Source organism: Mesoplodon mirus (genome assembly GCF_964341445.2).
Source record: "Mesoplodon mirus genome assembly, chromosome: 4".
Classification (NCBI taxonomy): Eukaryota; Metazoa; Chordata; class Mammalia; order Artiodactyla; family Ziphiidae; genus Mesoplodon; species Mesoplodon mirus.
Genome location: NC_138979.1, coordinates 79719286 through 79734618, shown reverse-complemented (window position 1 = coordinate 79734618; position 15333 = coordinate 79719286). Strand labels below are relative to the sequence as shown.

Below are 15333 nucleotides of genomic sequence, written 5' to 3'. Positions count from 1 at the left end.
TAAAGTACAGGGTTCTGTTGAGTCAGCCGTCTGGCCAAATGTTTGAAAATGGTTTCTTTCCATTCTCACTGACTCACTGCCATTCTTAGGAGGAGTGGGCTTCTCCCCAGGACTCCTGAGATTCTTGGCTGGTGCTGGTGGATTTTATTTCTTGAATTTTTTGTGGGTAGGAGAGTGATGACATACCCACAGTGAAACCAAACAGAAAAAGCTCAAGGAGCCCATTTATATTCTACCACGAAAGGCAAAGAAGAATCAGTCATTTACCCCAGATTGTTTCACTTCTCTCCCCTCTCCACCTCTGGGGCCCTCAGTCTCTGTGCAGGGAGACATTTGTTCTGGGTGTGCTCAGCGAAGTGCTTTGAGCCTGGAGAGTGTGGAAAGAATCTTTACTTAATGGAGATCCTATAGGCTTTTTACGTATATTTTAAAAACCTGTCTTGCTCTCTTTTTCATTTAAAGGCACGAGTGATCCCTATGTGAAATTTAAGCTGAATGGGAAGACTCTGTACAAAAGTAAAGTCATATATAAGAACTTGAACCCAGTTTGGGACGAAATAGTCTTATTGCCAATACAAAGCCTTGATCAAAAGCTGCGTGTGAAGGTAATCCCAGATGACTTTCAAATCTGCTCTTTTATTAAAAACATTTTTTTCTTAGCCATCTTCGCCCTCTTAAAAGTCAACTTTCCCAAATTCATTCTTGTATCATTCCTAAGCACTGGGTTAAAAATATAAGTATGGAAGGTATTCTTTATACCCTTGGTCAAACTGTATGTTGCTCTCAGATCTAGCAGAGTGAAAATAATATCTCCATTGATTGTATTTAAACTTACTGAATGTGGAAGAATTATTACTGCCAGTGCAGTGGTGACAAGTACTAAAGCCTTTCTCAGAGAGCTTTAAGCTACCGGTTGTAAGCATCAATTGCTCTAACATCTGGGTTAAAACTGCATGAGTTGAGTGCAGGATGGGATTGCTATAGAATATTTAGCAAATTTCTATTTAATTGGCAGATTTGCTCACTGCAGAAAGTACTAAATTTTAATGAGAGACCACTTAAACTACAGAGAGTGGTCCATTGTGCATAATATCTTAATGCATATGAATTCTACCTTAAAAGTATTTTCTGTTATTTTGGCCATAGTAAGCAAAATGCACAGGTTTGAATAATTTTGTTCTCTCCATCAGCTTGGTTAAACTCTTCTTTATACTGTGCAAATTATTTTTAGATCTAGAAGACTGAATTCAAAATTCCCAGCCTATTGCATTTATCCATACTTTGATATACTCAGTTGGTTTGCCATATTAATGTGTGTTACTGGCCCCCTTCTTCTTTGTAGGTGTATGATCGAGATTTAACTACATCTGATTTCATGGGTTCTGCCTTTGTCGTTCTGAGTGATCTTGAGCTTAACAGGTATTGTAATTTTACCATCTAGTTGTTATTAGTGAATTTTAGAGGGAACTCAAGATAATCAAATGACAAAATCGGAATAAATGAGAGTGCTTTAAAATGTGAGTTTTTCTATAATTTTTGCTTTTTAGCTCCCAAATATATATTGGTCAGATATTACATCTTCTATAACATAACCTAAAAGGTGTATTGAATTTTGTACTTTCGTGTTCATTAACCTACTTACCTTAAAATTAAAACAAGTATTTACATTTTCTTTGGGAAGTAGGGTAGAAGAATCAGTTGACCAACTGTTGAATTAGGCAATGCCAAACAGTTTCTCTACCCCTGAAGATGGTTGGTTTATTTTCACTGAATCTGGTGCTTTTTTTAACTTGTGTCTCACCCCTGTTCAGAGGTAGGAGATTTTTATCATAAGCTCCTGATGTATTCTAAGGCTATAAAGTACTACCAATAAGTGCTACCGTCATTTGTTGCTTTTTGCTTATAGAACGACTGAACATATTTTGAAATTGGAAGATCCAAACAGTTTAGAAGATGACATGGGAGTGATTGTATTAAATTTGAACCTAGTAGTAAAACAGTGTGATTTCAAGAGACACGTGAGTGTGACCCTTTTGTTCTTTTTAAAATTCTCCATTGCAACTTTTCTTTGATAATTGGGTTGCCAGATGGCTGACATTTTTGTATTTATTTGGGTAGGGGGAAAAACTCTATAGAGAGTTTAGGTACTTAAAAGTACCTATCTGTGATAACGTACACCCTTTCTTTTGGAAACCTGGAAAGAAATCCAGTAAGGAATGATCTCTATTTTGGCTAGGGATGTATTATTAATATTGTAGCAATAATACTATTGCTGTTATTAAGTGTTTATGCTGCTTATGGTTTGCTTGTCACAGATTATACAAAATATGTTTTTTCTAAATGTTAAGGTTTCCATTTACTGTTTTCTTAGGTACTAGATGACTTAGGCATTATTTTGTTATGAAAAGCTGTTCCCAGGATTTAGTCATTGTGTTGTACATTACTAAGGTGATCAAGTATACATTTGCAGCATTTCCGTTTCATCTTCCCTTTTCTTTTAGCTACCAAATTTTCTATTGAGAGTTCTTCTGGGAAGACACACATTTAATATTCTCTAGTCTGTTACATGGTCATTTCTAGTTAATGCATTACCTATTAAAGGTGTCTGTAACATCAAAAAGCATTGGATTTTGTGACAGTATGATGGGGACTCTGTTTTTAGGAGAAAATATGTGACTACAAACCATAATCTTATTTTATATTCTGGTATTATACCTTAAAATTCCAAGAATGAAAATGAGTATGAAAGCATCTTGGATTGTCATTTATTTGAAAGGTATTTAAAAAGCCAATTAAAAACAGCTACTTGAAAAAGGACTAAGATGTGTTAAAATTTCAGCATGTTTAGAATCTGGTATGAAAATCTGAAGCCTGTTTATAAGGTAGGCCTCCAATAATACCTCTTGAATTGAGTCAGTGGGGTCAGTGTGGAGAATATTCTTCATTTTGACATTACCTTTGCAGTTAGTTGTAATTTATTTTCATGATGAAAATCATGAGTGATTTACTAGTAAACTCACTGAAGATAGTTTAAAGGAGTAAAAAAAACAACAAAAAAACTGCACAGTGATTTTTCAATTGCCAGAGGGTCAACTAAACAGTTGCTATTTTTAATCTGAATTCTTTACTTATGAGCATTTACTTGATGATAACTTTGGTGGGGAGATCTCCATTTATTAATTAAGAAGTGGCACTGTTAAAACCTGAGGCCTCAATAACGTTGATATATATATATATATATATATATATATATATATATATATATATATATTTTTTTTTTTTTTTTTTTTGCGGTACGCGGGCCTCTCACTGTTGTGGCCTCTCCCGTTGCGGAGCACAGGCTCCGGACGCGCAGGCCCAGTAGCCATAGCTCACGGGCCCAGCTGCTCCGTGGCATGTGGGATCCTCCCGGACCGGGGCACGAACCCGTGTCCCCTGCATCGGCAGGCAGACTCTCAACCACTGCGCCACCAGGGGAGCCCAACATTGATATTTTGATGCTAAAATATCTTAAACTGATGTCAAAAATAATTTTTTTTTCTATCCAACATAGCGATGGAGGGACTTCCTTTAACTTCTCTTAGTTTTGATGGCATTGCCATCGGATTCAGTGGCAGGGCATCCAGTAGGTGACCAGTTCCTTGAGCTGGATGCCAGGTTACAATGACATGCCATGGAAATGAGCATATTATTTGCCACGTGGTTGCATAATTGCCAGCTGATACGTTCTGAAATTTTCTTACATATTTAAGTGGGGTTTGTAAACTTGGATAATGACCTCATGAAGATAGCTGCATATTTCAGCTGCATAATAACCGTGTATTTACTCCACATGTGAATTTTTCTGTAGTGTATTGGATCGTATTTAGCAGTACTACTGGCACTTAAAATATGTTGAAATATTGCCAAAATTTGGAGTTTTTAAGTAGAGCCATTTCAGTCAAAATGTATTTCAAGTTGCAGAGCAATTAATACTCAATGCAGCTTGAGTTTGTTTTTGGAAAACATCTCAAAGCCTATCTTTTCAGAGCCCTAAAAGGAGACACACTTGTCATCCTATTTAGTTTGGCCCTTCTTCCCTTGACTCCTCCACACCCTGTTTTTGAGAGTTTGTCAGGTGGTACGCATTATCTACTTGCTGGTACGATTTCTCATTTTCTTTGTTCTTTGCTTGTCTGGCAGGGTCTAGTGCACAATCTATTTACTATATATACGAGTGTACATACATATATATACACATATCCATGTATATGTATGTGAGTGTATATATAGATGTACATATATAAATAAAATGGGGTATTATAGAAATAATAATAATGGTAATGCCTGTTCTATTTGTTCTGACTGGTCGTGTTATTTTTCTGTTTATATACTTGTTCAAAGTATACCTGAGCAAGGAATAATTTATCCTTGGCCGTGTGTGGCTATTCAACTAACAGTGCATATCAGGGGCCCTTTGGATAGAGCAGGTATCAGAAAACGGTTGATCTTTTCATTGAGTTTAAGTTAGTATTTAAAGATGTTCTTCTATTGGGTTTTTTAATGGGGTAACTAACACGGGAGACTGAGATTATTTGGGAATAATTTGTTTATAAATTTCCATTTTAATTTAAAGCCTGATGGAGAGATTTCAGTTTGAATTCTCCGTTTTGTACCCGTATTTCTTCCCGTTGTCATTGAGGCAGTCTTTGTTGCTTTAGAGCCAAGCCAATAAAAATCTTAACATGTGCAAAATGTCTGTAAATTGACCCTCAGGGCCAGGGATTTAAGTGCATACGGGCATGGTACAGTTAGGAGGTAAGGCCCTGGGTGGAGGGCTGATGAACCTGCCCTCTGTCTCTTTTTCTCAGCAAAAATAATATTTTAGTTATCATTATGAGCTCTGTCATCAGACTGCCTGGGTTTGAATCCCGACTCCACTATTTTTAGTTTTGAGAAGATAAGTGATCAGGTCAAATTCACAGAATTACTTAATTCTCAGCTATAATTTGTGAAATGCTGATTTAAAAGAAAGATTATCTATTTTATAGGTTTGTGAGGATCAACATGATCAAATATAGTGCTTAGCATGGAGTAGACACCCGATATATGGTAGCTGTTAGTATTGTAGTAAGCAGACAGTAATACTCATTTTCCATTAATTTCCTTATCTATTTTTTAATCTTTGGTGATATAAAAATCAAATGAATTGTATTTCAAAAGGCTATTTAGGAATAGCCATGTGTACCATGGTGATTAATTTTAGTGGTTGTTCTGGGTGAAAATATTTGTTCATGTGTTGTCGGGAAAATACAAAAAGAACTGATTTTAATACCCAGATTGTAGTTTCTATAACTCTGGGTCACATGCTGAGTGGTTGAGCTTACAGTTTCACCAGGGAAAGTGTTTTTCCTGAAGGATATTTTCAAGACATTTTTGTACCAGCGTTTCTACTTGCTGGTCCCTGGAATATAAGTGGATTTTCCCCAAAGACAATTTGTTTTCTGGTTTCTAATTTACTGGGGAGACTTACTGGCAATGTGGATAGGTCATTTGCCTAAAGGCATTTTTTTCCTTAATCATAATAGTTACTATGGGCTGCTCAATTAGATTCATAATTGAGTTGTAATCTGCCAAATTTTTCCAAGTTTTAACATCCAGTTAGCTGGTTAACCAGCCAGAGTAGAGCTTTGCAGTACTGGACGGTGACAGGAGTAATGAGAGGATTTTGTTAGGAGAGAACTTTAATTGTAGGCTAAATTCAGCAGTCTTAGCTCGACAAATGAGAGATCAAAAGAGAACAGTGGTGAAGTTACTGGCTGTTCAGAACATTTTTTTCTTCCCTCCCTCACTGGTACATTAGCCTATTTTTCTTCATTGTGAAGAAATGACTCAGATTGTTTTTCCTATTATTTCGAATATTGAGATTTTCTCAGCAGAGGGCAATGGAATTATTTTTTTCTAGTGTCTAAAACTACAGAAACCTAAACATGAACTAACTTTGTCCATGGATTTCTTAAACATTTTTATAATGCTATCTGAATATTTCAGGTAGGAAAAACCTGCCTTTCCACTTCGCTTTTCGAGGTAAAATTAGAGTGTTTTCAGGCAAATAAAAACATAAATGTACTTGTAAGGACTGAGCAGTATTCTCTGTCCTTGTTTTTTCATTTTTGAATGCTGTGAGAAAATGATGTAACGCAACCACAGAAATGTGATTTTTCTAGGTTTCTAACGATTTTCTTGCTGAAATGTGTTTTCTCTGAAACCTCAGAATGTGGGTGTCAGTTGTTTGAATGTAGTCTGCACCATCTAACTAGCATGATAACATCATCATGTTGTTAACGACTCTATTTCTCTCTTTTATTTTGCCATTTTTCACGATTCAATGGACATAATCCTTAGCGTTGGTCAAATCGGAAGCAGTTAAGTGCCGGCAAGGTAAATATAACTGTTTTTTTTTTTTTCTTTACATCATGTGGTTACCTTTGTAGCAAAGACAAATGTAGACAAGATTATTATCCAACCTTTACATGGAAAGGCTTTCTTTTCCTCTTACTGCTGTTATGAATGAAAAGGAAACAAACTCCCTTTTAAAATTTCATTTAATAAGGGCATAGCCAGATGTTTGAACTTACACTTGTTTTAGTGTTGACATTTTATATGTACCGACCATGTTAGAATGTTACACTTCATTAAGCTTGAATTATTTGGAGTTGTAGTGCAGTTAGATTTAGTCCTTTAGAAAGCTATTTACCATTAGGTGGAAACTGTTATAAGGGCGGTGAAAAGATTGAGAAGAATACATGGTATATTTTATAAATCTTTTTTATTTTACTTTTATTTTACCTTTTTTTTTTTGTGAGCATTTCTTTAAAGATTTCTCCATGAAATACTGGTGACTTTTTTACGTTGTTAGTATCTTTTTAAACAATTATATACTTCTGTGCAATTTATAAAAAGTATAGGTGTACCAAGGTAGGGATGTGTTATTATCAGGTTATTAAGGTAACACACTGTAACTTAAGTGACTAAATATCAAAATTAATGTAAATATAAATAAAACCAAAAATATTATGTATAACTTACTTTAGCAGGTCTACTGCTTTTAAAAGAGGAATAACCAAGATGGAGGTGGCCATGATGTGTCCGTGTATGAGGGGAGGGTGCGTGGGCAATCTCTGTATATGCATTTATTTATACACACACATGTGTACACAGATATATGCCATCTCTCATTTCTAACCTCACCACACTGCAGTTGTTTACTTCTCTATAAAATAAGGAGATTGAAACAAAGATTTCGTGTGTTTGTAAGAGCGTGTGTATGTGAAAGAGAGAGGAGAGATTTGTAACCTGACTAGTTCCTAGGAAAGAAGGTAAACTTTCTAAACCTTGCTTTTTCAAATCCAGAGGAATCAAAGTTCTGACTCTTCCTAAAATGTATATCCTTTGCATTTTTGAGCACTTTAAAAATAACCAGGCTGAGGTGGTTTTCTTTTTTTTTTTTTTTAATCCTACCTGTTCACTTGGTTTCCAAGACTCTGGTTCTTTTTAGAAATAAACTTAAGAGGCAATAAGTAATCATGTGAAGTCATCTCAAAAATTCCTTCAGCTTTTGTCTTATTCCTTTATAGTCACTAGAGGGTAGAAGAACATCATTTCTCTCCACAGAAGGGCGCTCGGCTCTCCCTCTCATGTATTAAGAGTTGCTGTAACCATTCGCAGCGGTAAAGTTTCCCAGCATGCTCTGGTGAAACCTGACAAAGCAGTATTTTCTCATTTATTGATTCTGCTGCTGCACTAAAACACTGGTACTGTACATCAATAACCATCTTTAGTTAGGGAGCTCCGGCCTGTGGAAGAGTACTGGCAGTTTGCGGAAGAACATAAAGGCTAGAAAGAAAAATTGTGAGCTTGGGGAATATGGGAGTCTAGAGGAGGACAGGAGAGGTTAGGGAGAACAGCCAAAGGAATGAAGAGGGGGAGGAAAAATGTTGACGGCCGGGATAAAGATATCAAAAATATGAAAGGAACAGAGGATCCTGGAACTGTCATCTTCTTTTTTCCCTATCATTGTCGTTTCTAGAATTTTGACTTCAGTGCACTGGGCTCAGAGACTAAATGCCCAAACCTAATACAATGTTTAATAAAACCTTAGATGAATATAGGTCATTGAAAGCTACTCGCAATCTTATATGAGAGATGCCATTTATATATTGGTGAAGAATTTCAGTTGTTAGGTTGACATTTGCTGCTTAGAGTTTGCAGTTGTGGAGGAAAACATGAGATAGCTTCTAATTTAGCTTATGAAAATGAGTCATGTGGAAAATCTATAGACTCTGTGATTAATCTTCTGTGTGTAAGTAGTTAAAATACCCTGATCAACCTATCTTGATATTTTTAAACTATAAGCTTCTTTTATAGGATTTCCTTATTATATTTAAAAATTAGGTAACAGAATTTTAATATAAGGAAGATTACTTACTATGAATATCTAAAATTTTACTAGTCCTAAGTGATGTATTACCTATAAAATGTCATTGACTCTTTCACCTCAATCTTATTCTTATAATAACTTAACTTTATTTAAATAATTGCTCTTAGACCCATAAGTTTGTAAATTTGCATCATCTAGAGGGACCCAGAATGGCAGAGTCTTTGTGGACTGTCTTCTAAAGCATTTCCTGATTGTTTTGTTTTGTTTTGTTTTGGTCTCTCGTGGGCTTAGTTCCCCAACCAGGGATTGAACCTGCACCCTCGGCAGTGAAAGCACGGAGTCCAAACAACTGGACTGCCAGAGAATTCCCCGTTTCCTTGATTTTGATACTGACCTTGATTTTAATACAGTAAATACATAGAGATTGCCTTTAAAAAATAGCTTTAGGTTTCATACAAAAGCCTTTGTTTTCCTTCTAATGAGCCTTTTAAAGAGAGAACTGAAAATCTTATTTAAAAGGACCTGAATCAGATAACTACTTCTTTTTCTTTTTCTTTTCTTTTCTTTTATTTTTTGCGGTACTTGGGCCTCTCACTGTTGTGGCCTCTTCCGTTGCGGAGCACAGGCTCTGGACACGCAGGCTCAACGGCCATGGTTCATGGGCCCAGCCGCTCCACGACATGTGGGATCCTCCCAGACCGGGGCATGAACCCGTGTCCCCTGCATCGGCAGGCGGACTCTCAACCACTGTGCCACCAGGGAAGCCCCTACTTCTTTTTAGATATTTACTATGCACAATCTTTTCTGTGAATAGATCTGTTTCCAAACCTTACTTCTCACTTTCTAATGTATATCATAGTTACAGAGATAGAAAATTAACAGTAGTTACTTCTCTTACATCAAATAGTCTAATGGGATAAAAACACGACGATAAAATATGGAATTGATGGGTCACTGATTGTATTCAGAAAATCTGCATATATACAGACCACACCCTTGCCCTTTCATTTGGGACTGTATTATGAGTGACCACAGTGCCCTTTTAGTTACGGATTTTCTTTATTTAATTTGCACTGAGATAAGTATTTATTCTCACATGGCCCCTCTTCTGATCCATTGTTTTATGCAATTCTGTGTCAGCCATTTAAGGTAGAAGACATCCCTGTACCTAGTGCAACATTTTTTTTCTGTACCCTGATCCTAGCATTTACTCTTTTTCTCTCTCTAGCCCAGGGGTCATTGAACTTCAGCCTGAGTGCAAAATTCAGCCCTGTGTCTGCTTCTGCAAACAAAGTTTGATCGGAACGCAGCTGCACTCATTTGTGTATGCACTGCCTCTGGCTGACGTGGCAGAGTTGAGTACTTGGGGCAGACCCTAATTCTTACTACCTGGAACTTTACAGAAAGTCCGCCCGCCCCGCCCTCACTCCAGCCTAAGAGTGCTGGCTGCCTCCTCCTGTCACTGACCTTAACTTTTCTCCATATACTCTTATTTGGCATCTCAGCTTTTCCATCACCTGTTCTCCTCATTATATTCCCTCTGTTCGTAGTACCTGGAATGGTTCTCTTTTCCCGTTGTATTCCCTGACAAAATATAGGGGCTACGCTTTTGCTTTCGGCTTTTTTGGATACTTTATTTCAGTGTCATGACTTGGTAAGAGTCATGAATTACATGGTGAGGGTTCTGCCTGAATTTAGGTTATGTCTTCCTTGTCTTCTTTCCCCTTTTCCACTTTCTCTTTTTCCCTTGGGCTCTGTCTGCCCCTCTGTTTCTAGCTCTCTGACATCTAGGACTCAGAACAGGTAGGCAGTCTCAGAAAGGTGGAGTTAGTATTAGCAGTGTTTTGCTGAGGTTGGTCTTGAACTGGAGAGCTGTCTGTTGCATGGGCCAGCGCCTCCTTTCTCTGCTGGTTTGTCCACTTGGGCTTTTTGAAGTGTGCCATCCTCAGTCTCATCGCCCAGCAGCCCCCTGTGATGGGATGCTGGTTGGGTCTTGTGACTATACGCTGTCTTGCCAGGGGGATGACGTGGCATCCTTGTCAGTTGTAACCCCTCCCATAGGCTGCTGCCCCGGGGGCGGCTGTGTCTGTGGGTTAGCTGTCTGGCCAAATGAGTGAAGTCTGGGAAGTCTCAGCAAATTATTATGATTGTGCTTTTGCCTTTGATTCAGTTATACAGGTTGACCTTGTCAATTTTGCTTCTAACACGTGGGCCAAGATGGGTTCACTGAAGACCTCATTGCAGGCTGAAGCACTTTGCAGGGCTGGGACTCCGGTAGCTATAGAAGTGTGGTTTTAACATATTTAGCTCCTGTAGGGTATCTTATCACAAGGCTAGTTTAATGTGGAGGAACTTAAATTGAAAGAGGACAGTCAAAGAATTTGGAGGGAAGCTCTTTTTGTCTTGTCTGTCTGCCTATCTTATCTATCTATCTATATCTATCTATCTATCTATCTATCTATTGTCTACCTATCTATCCAGCTACATATCATGACATGCTTTGTGACCAGAGCCCAGGTAAGAGCCAGGAGGAGGTTTGGATGATTGTTTTGTCTGTCCTATAGTTTTGGGTTGAGAAGAAGCTGCTCAAACTGGAAGAGATACGACTCCTCCCACCTTACTGGTAAATGCCCTCTATCACTGTACCTTTCTCTAGGTGAACCCATGTCCCTTATTTCGCTATAAACCCAGGAAGTAGCACAAGCAAAACCCCTTGCAAGAAGTGTGGTCCATTTGTAGAACTTAACTGAGAGTATTGTGTCTGGACTGCTTTCCCAATTAATAGAATGCTTTTTGTTTGTTTGGTTCCTTTTCATTTTGACACATTCTTAACTCAAATGCCCACCCTTAGTAATACCTTTTACTTTTTTGTTTTCTTGGTTAAATTTGAAGGATTGGAGAATGGTATACCCCCAAACAGCCATATACATCCATATACCTATCTATCTCTATCTGCTTATCTTTATATCTACATAATTTATTTGTCTGTCTGTCTATATGCCTGTCTCTCTTTCTACCTACCTACATGCCTGCCTATCTATCTAGAAGTGACACTGCACGGGCACACTTCTAAATATCTTAACCCTGATGCTTCTACTGCCTTGTTTTGAAGTCTAGGTCAGCATTACCCTGAGCAGAATGGTTTCTAGAGGCTTTCCTCATTTCTGTGGGCTTCAGTCATGCTCAGGTAAGACCTTTGATCTGTTAGAACTCTCAAACCTTGTGTGTCTCCAGCCCAGAAGAACAGAGCCAATTCCTTCCTAAACTTTGCATCAAATCTCTCCTCTCAGTGACATTAGGTTGAGTTTTGGCCAAAAAAAAAAAAAAAAAAAAAAAAAAAAAAGCCTCTCACTGAGCACATACTGTATTGTCAGGAACACTGTCCTGAGAATTTGGAGACAAGAGTTGGCCATCATAACTGATGAGGGATTAGGAGAGATGAGAGTAAGGAGTTGGGGGGTATTCAGAGACTAGGCCCTTATCTTGGCTTTACAGGTGGATGGGGTGGATTGAAGGCTGGGGACCCAGAAAGCTGGAGTGAATCTCACCAGATGAGAAGGAGGAGGAAGTGAATTGAGACAGGACATTTATAAAATAATGTGGTGCATGGCAAGTGCTCCGAATTCGTTGTTATCGGTTCCAAAGGGGAGCCCCTGGGCCAACACCATCAACGTCACCTGGACATTTTCTGAAATGTGGATGTTGGGCCTCCATTTCGGGCCTCTCAGATCAGAAACTCTGGAAACGGGGCCCAGCCATCTTTTAGCAAGCCTTCCAGGTGATTCGGAAGCATAGTGATGTTTGAGAGCCACTGGTGAGGACTGGGGTATGGCGTGGGATGCTAGGGAAAGTAGGAGGCAAAGCCAGGGATGTAAGAGGGGCAGGCCTTATAGAGCAGTGGGGAGCACTGCTAAATCTTAGGTTTGGCTGGGATTAGGGTGAGGGAGGTGAGGTGCCTGGGGTGTAAAACATGAGAAGGCACTTGGGCTCAGGGGCCAGACCTGCCTTTGCAGAAGCCTGAGAGTGAGCACCTCCTTAAATGTTTCACCCCGAATGCCTCACTTGCCTCACCCTAGTCCCAGTCTCGTATAGGGGTGCCCTTGACCTATTTTAAGTGAAGGAGAGACATAGAAATACGGAACACAGAAATGAAGGCCCGCAGGATGACACATGTGAATCAAGAAATACTAGTTGACGGGCTTCCCTGGTGGCGCAGTGGTTGAGAGTCCGCCTGCCGATGCAGGGGACACGGGTTCATGCCCCGGTCCGGGAGGATCCCACATGCCGTGGAGCGGCTGGGCCCGTGAGCCATGGCCGCTGAGTCTGCGCGTTCAGAGCCTGTGCTCCACAATGGGAGAGGCCACGACAGTGAGAGGCCCGCATATCGCAAAAACAAACAAACAAAAAGAAATACTAGTTGATGAATATTATCGTATATGAGCCCAGCATTTAATATTGAGCTTTCTAGAGGTCAGGGCAAAAAGGAGAATCTTGTTGAATCACATGGCCTTCATTTTTCTCCCCCCTCAGTCCAGAACCCTGAGAATCATTGGGTATTTATGGACTTTATCAATTTTTAGAAATCTTCTCTTAGTCTAATTTTTATTTTTAAGTTCAAACATGGAGTGAGGATATTCCCTTTTAATTAAAAAAATAATTTAATATAATCCTTTTATAGCTAATGCCTTTGTGCACACAGATTATTCATATCCTTGGGACTGTGAAATAGTTTTCATCTATAAATATAAATCTCATCTTTCATGTCCATTCCCCTGTGGGAAATTTAAAAGGCTTCCTTTATATCCTATGCAAAAATGTTTGTGTAGTTCTAGGAGAATTTATGCCTACAGGGTTCTCTTCAGATGATATAAGGAGCTGTCGAGTAGCAGCTTTCTGGAAGCCTGTTGCATGAATGTATGGATCTTCTCATGTCATGCTGTAAAAGCTGTTGACAATGAGAAGTAGTTTTACATGTTGAAAAAGCTTGGAAGGAATATTTCAGGGAAACCTTTTATAGACTGAATGTTCTCCCTTAGTTTTTCTAAGCATTGCCAACATAGTTGGAATCTTGCTTTACTCCTCATTTTACTTACAAAGTTAGTTCCTTTCTTTTTTTCATGCGTTTGTCTCCTTGACTCCCTACTTTCTCACAGTGATTCAGGAAAAATAATTAATGAGAGTCAAAATAAGTTGGATTGGCATCATCGGAACACATACTTTTAAATCTCCATCACTGAGATGATCCAAAAGGTACCCATGCAGTAATTGGCACAAGTAAGGTAGGCCTAGTACAAAAACCTTGCAAAAACATTTTCTCAATGCTCCTATTTTTTTAAAAATATTTATTTATTAATTTATTTTGCTGCACCAGGTCTTAGTTGCAGCATGCAGACTCTCAGTTGCGGCATGAATGTGGGATCTAGTTCCCTGCCCAGGGATCAAACCCGGGGCCCCTGCATTGGGAGCACGGAGTCTCAACCACAAAACCTCCAGGGAAGTCCCGCCCCTATTTTTAATTTTAATTTTTTTAATGTTTTGGTGTTTTTTTTGTCACCCAAGGGAGTGCTTTGAATTGTTACCCCGTGGTATTGGTCAACATAGTTAGTTATGGACTGTGGCATCGCTGAATATAACATTGCTTTTGATATCTGCAGGCTGTGGCCCCAGCTCCTGGACTCTGTGCCCTCCTATCAGGATCCTTCTTTACTCGTGACCTCTCTGCTATTCTTCCTGGCTTGGGACGGACAGGAGGCATTGAGCTGACATGTCCACTATCCCAGGGTTTCCTTTGTAGCCACGCCGGGAATCGGGGTACTGGCGTCCACATTGCTGTCTTCACAGCATGCCACTTGGCCAAAATCCTCAAATAATGCATTTTGCCAAGCTGCAGTCTGTTTTTTTATGTCCCAGGAAGGAAAATCTATTCACTGTTTTGAGAGTCTATTCCTAGATCAAAAACTCCTGAGAATTCTGCACCTGTTGGAAGTAAGCAGACGCTCCACAGCCTATACTTTCAGTCTTTCTCCCTTTCTTCCCTTCCTTCCTGTGAAATTTTCGTGACCTGGAAGTATATTAATGTTTTGGAATCTGTTTCATTTTTACAAAAGCTAATATGTTTCTAAGTTAAATATCACACCTTGTTTTCACTAGTCATAACTAAGTTGCATGTTTCAAAAGAGAGTCACTTTTTCTGGGTGTGGATTTGGTGGGGTGAGGGCCAAGGAAGAGAGCCTATGAATGAATCCACATAGAAATAGTAAAAGGTTCTGATCCTCTGGGAGGAAGGAGAAAAATAACAAAACCCTGATGTGTACTATATTTTATCCATTATGTCTGCTGAGAAATTAGGGTCGGGACCCAGAAGCTTTGCTCTATCTTCTGGTGTTTGTTTCAGCTCAGGTGGGGTGGGTTTCTCCTTTTGATGGGTCATTTCCTTCTCTCCTTTCACATTCCAAGCTGCATTAAGATGACAAATTTCACATATAGGGCTCGGGCACGGTCATGAAGACCTGAGCTGTTGAGCTAACAGAGTGAGTGCAGAGGGGTCGATTTATGGTGGGGAGAAAGGGAGCTTTTGACGAGCACAAAAGATTTGTATAGCCCAGATCTGCATGAGAGCATACATGGGATGGCCCGGATGCCGCCCACAGCCACAGACCCTGCTCTTAAGCCTCATCACAAGTCTCAAGGGTGGAAGAGAAATGCGAAAGTAGTTAAGAAACGTCTTTAAAGCTCATACTCATATCCTAGACTGCATCGCTTGCAAATGAAACTTTTTTTGGACATAACCTTATAGTGGGCTTTGCAGAAATACTTAGGGTGAAATAAGTAAAATAATGGTTCTGTGTCCTTTTCTATCTGTGAACTGTGCAATAAATACTTCTCTTTTCCTACCCTGCTTTTAGTAAGGAAAA

General features: G+C 39.1%; 1 protein-coding gene across 4 annotated transcripts in view; it reads left to right on the top strand.

The window, feature by feature from the left end:
* Window positions 1-15333, top strand: part of MCTP2 (multiple C2 and transmembrane domain containing 2) — a gene marked incomplete at its 3' end in the record, with an annotated part of 245631 nt that overhangs the window by 89932 nt on the left and 140366 nt on the right. For 3 of the 4 annotated variants that reach the window (XM_082619662.1, XM_082619660.1, XM_082619661.1), the window contains exons 5-8: window positions 463-605; window positions 1343-1419; window positions 1907-2018; window positions 6385-6420. In XM_082619662.1, coding sequence (XP_082475788.1) covers window positions 463-605; window positions 1343-1419; window positions 1907-2018; window positions 6385-6420 — 368 coding nt within the window. The remainder of the gene's footprint in view (window positions 1-462; window positions 606-1342; window positions 1420-1906; window positions 2019-6384; window positions 6421-15333) is intronic. The other variant, XM_082619663.1, reaches the window with a different exon arrangement.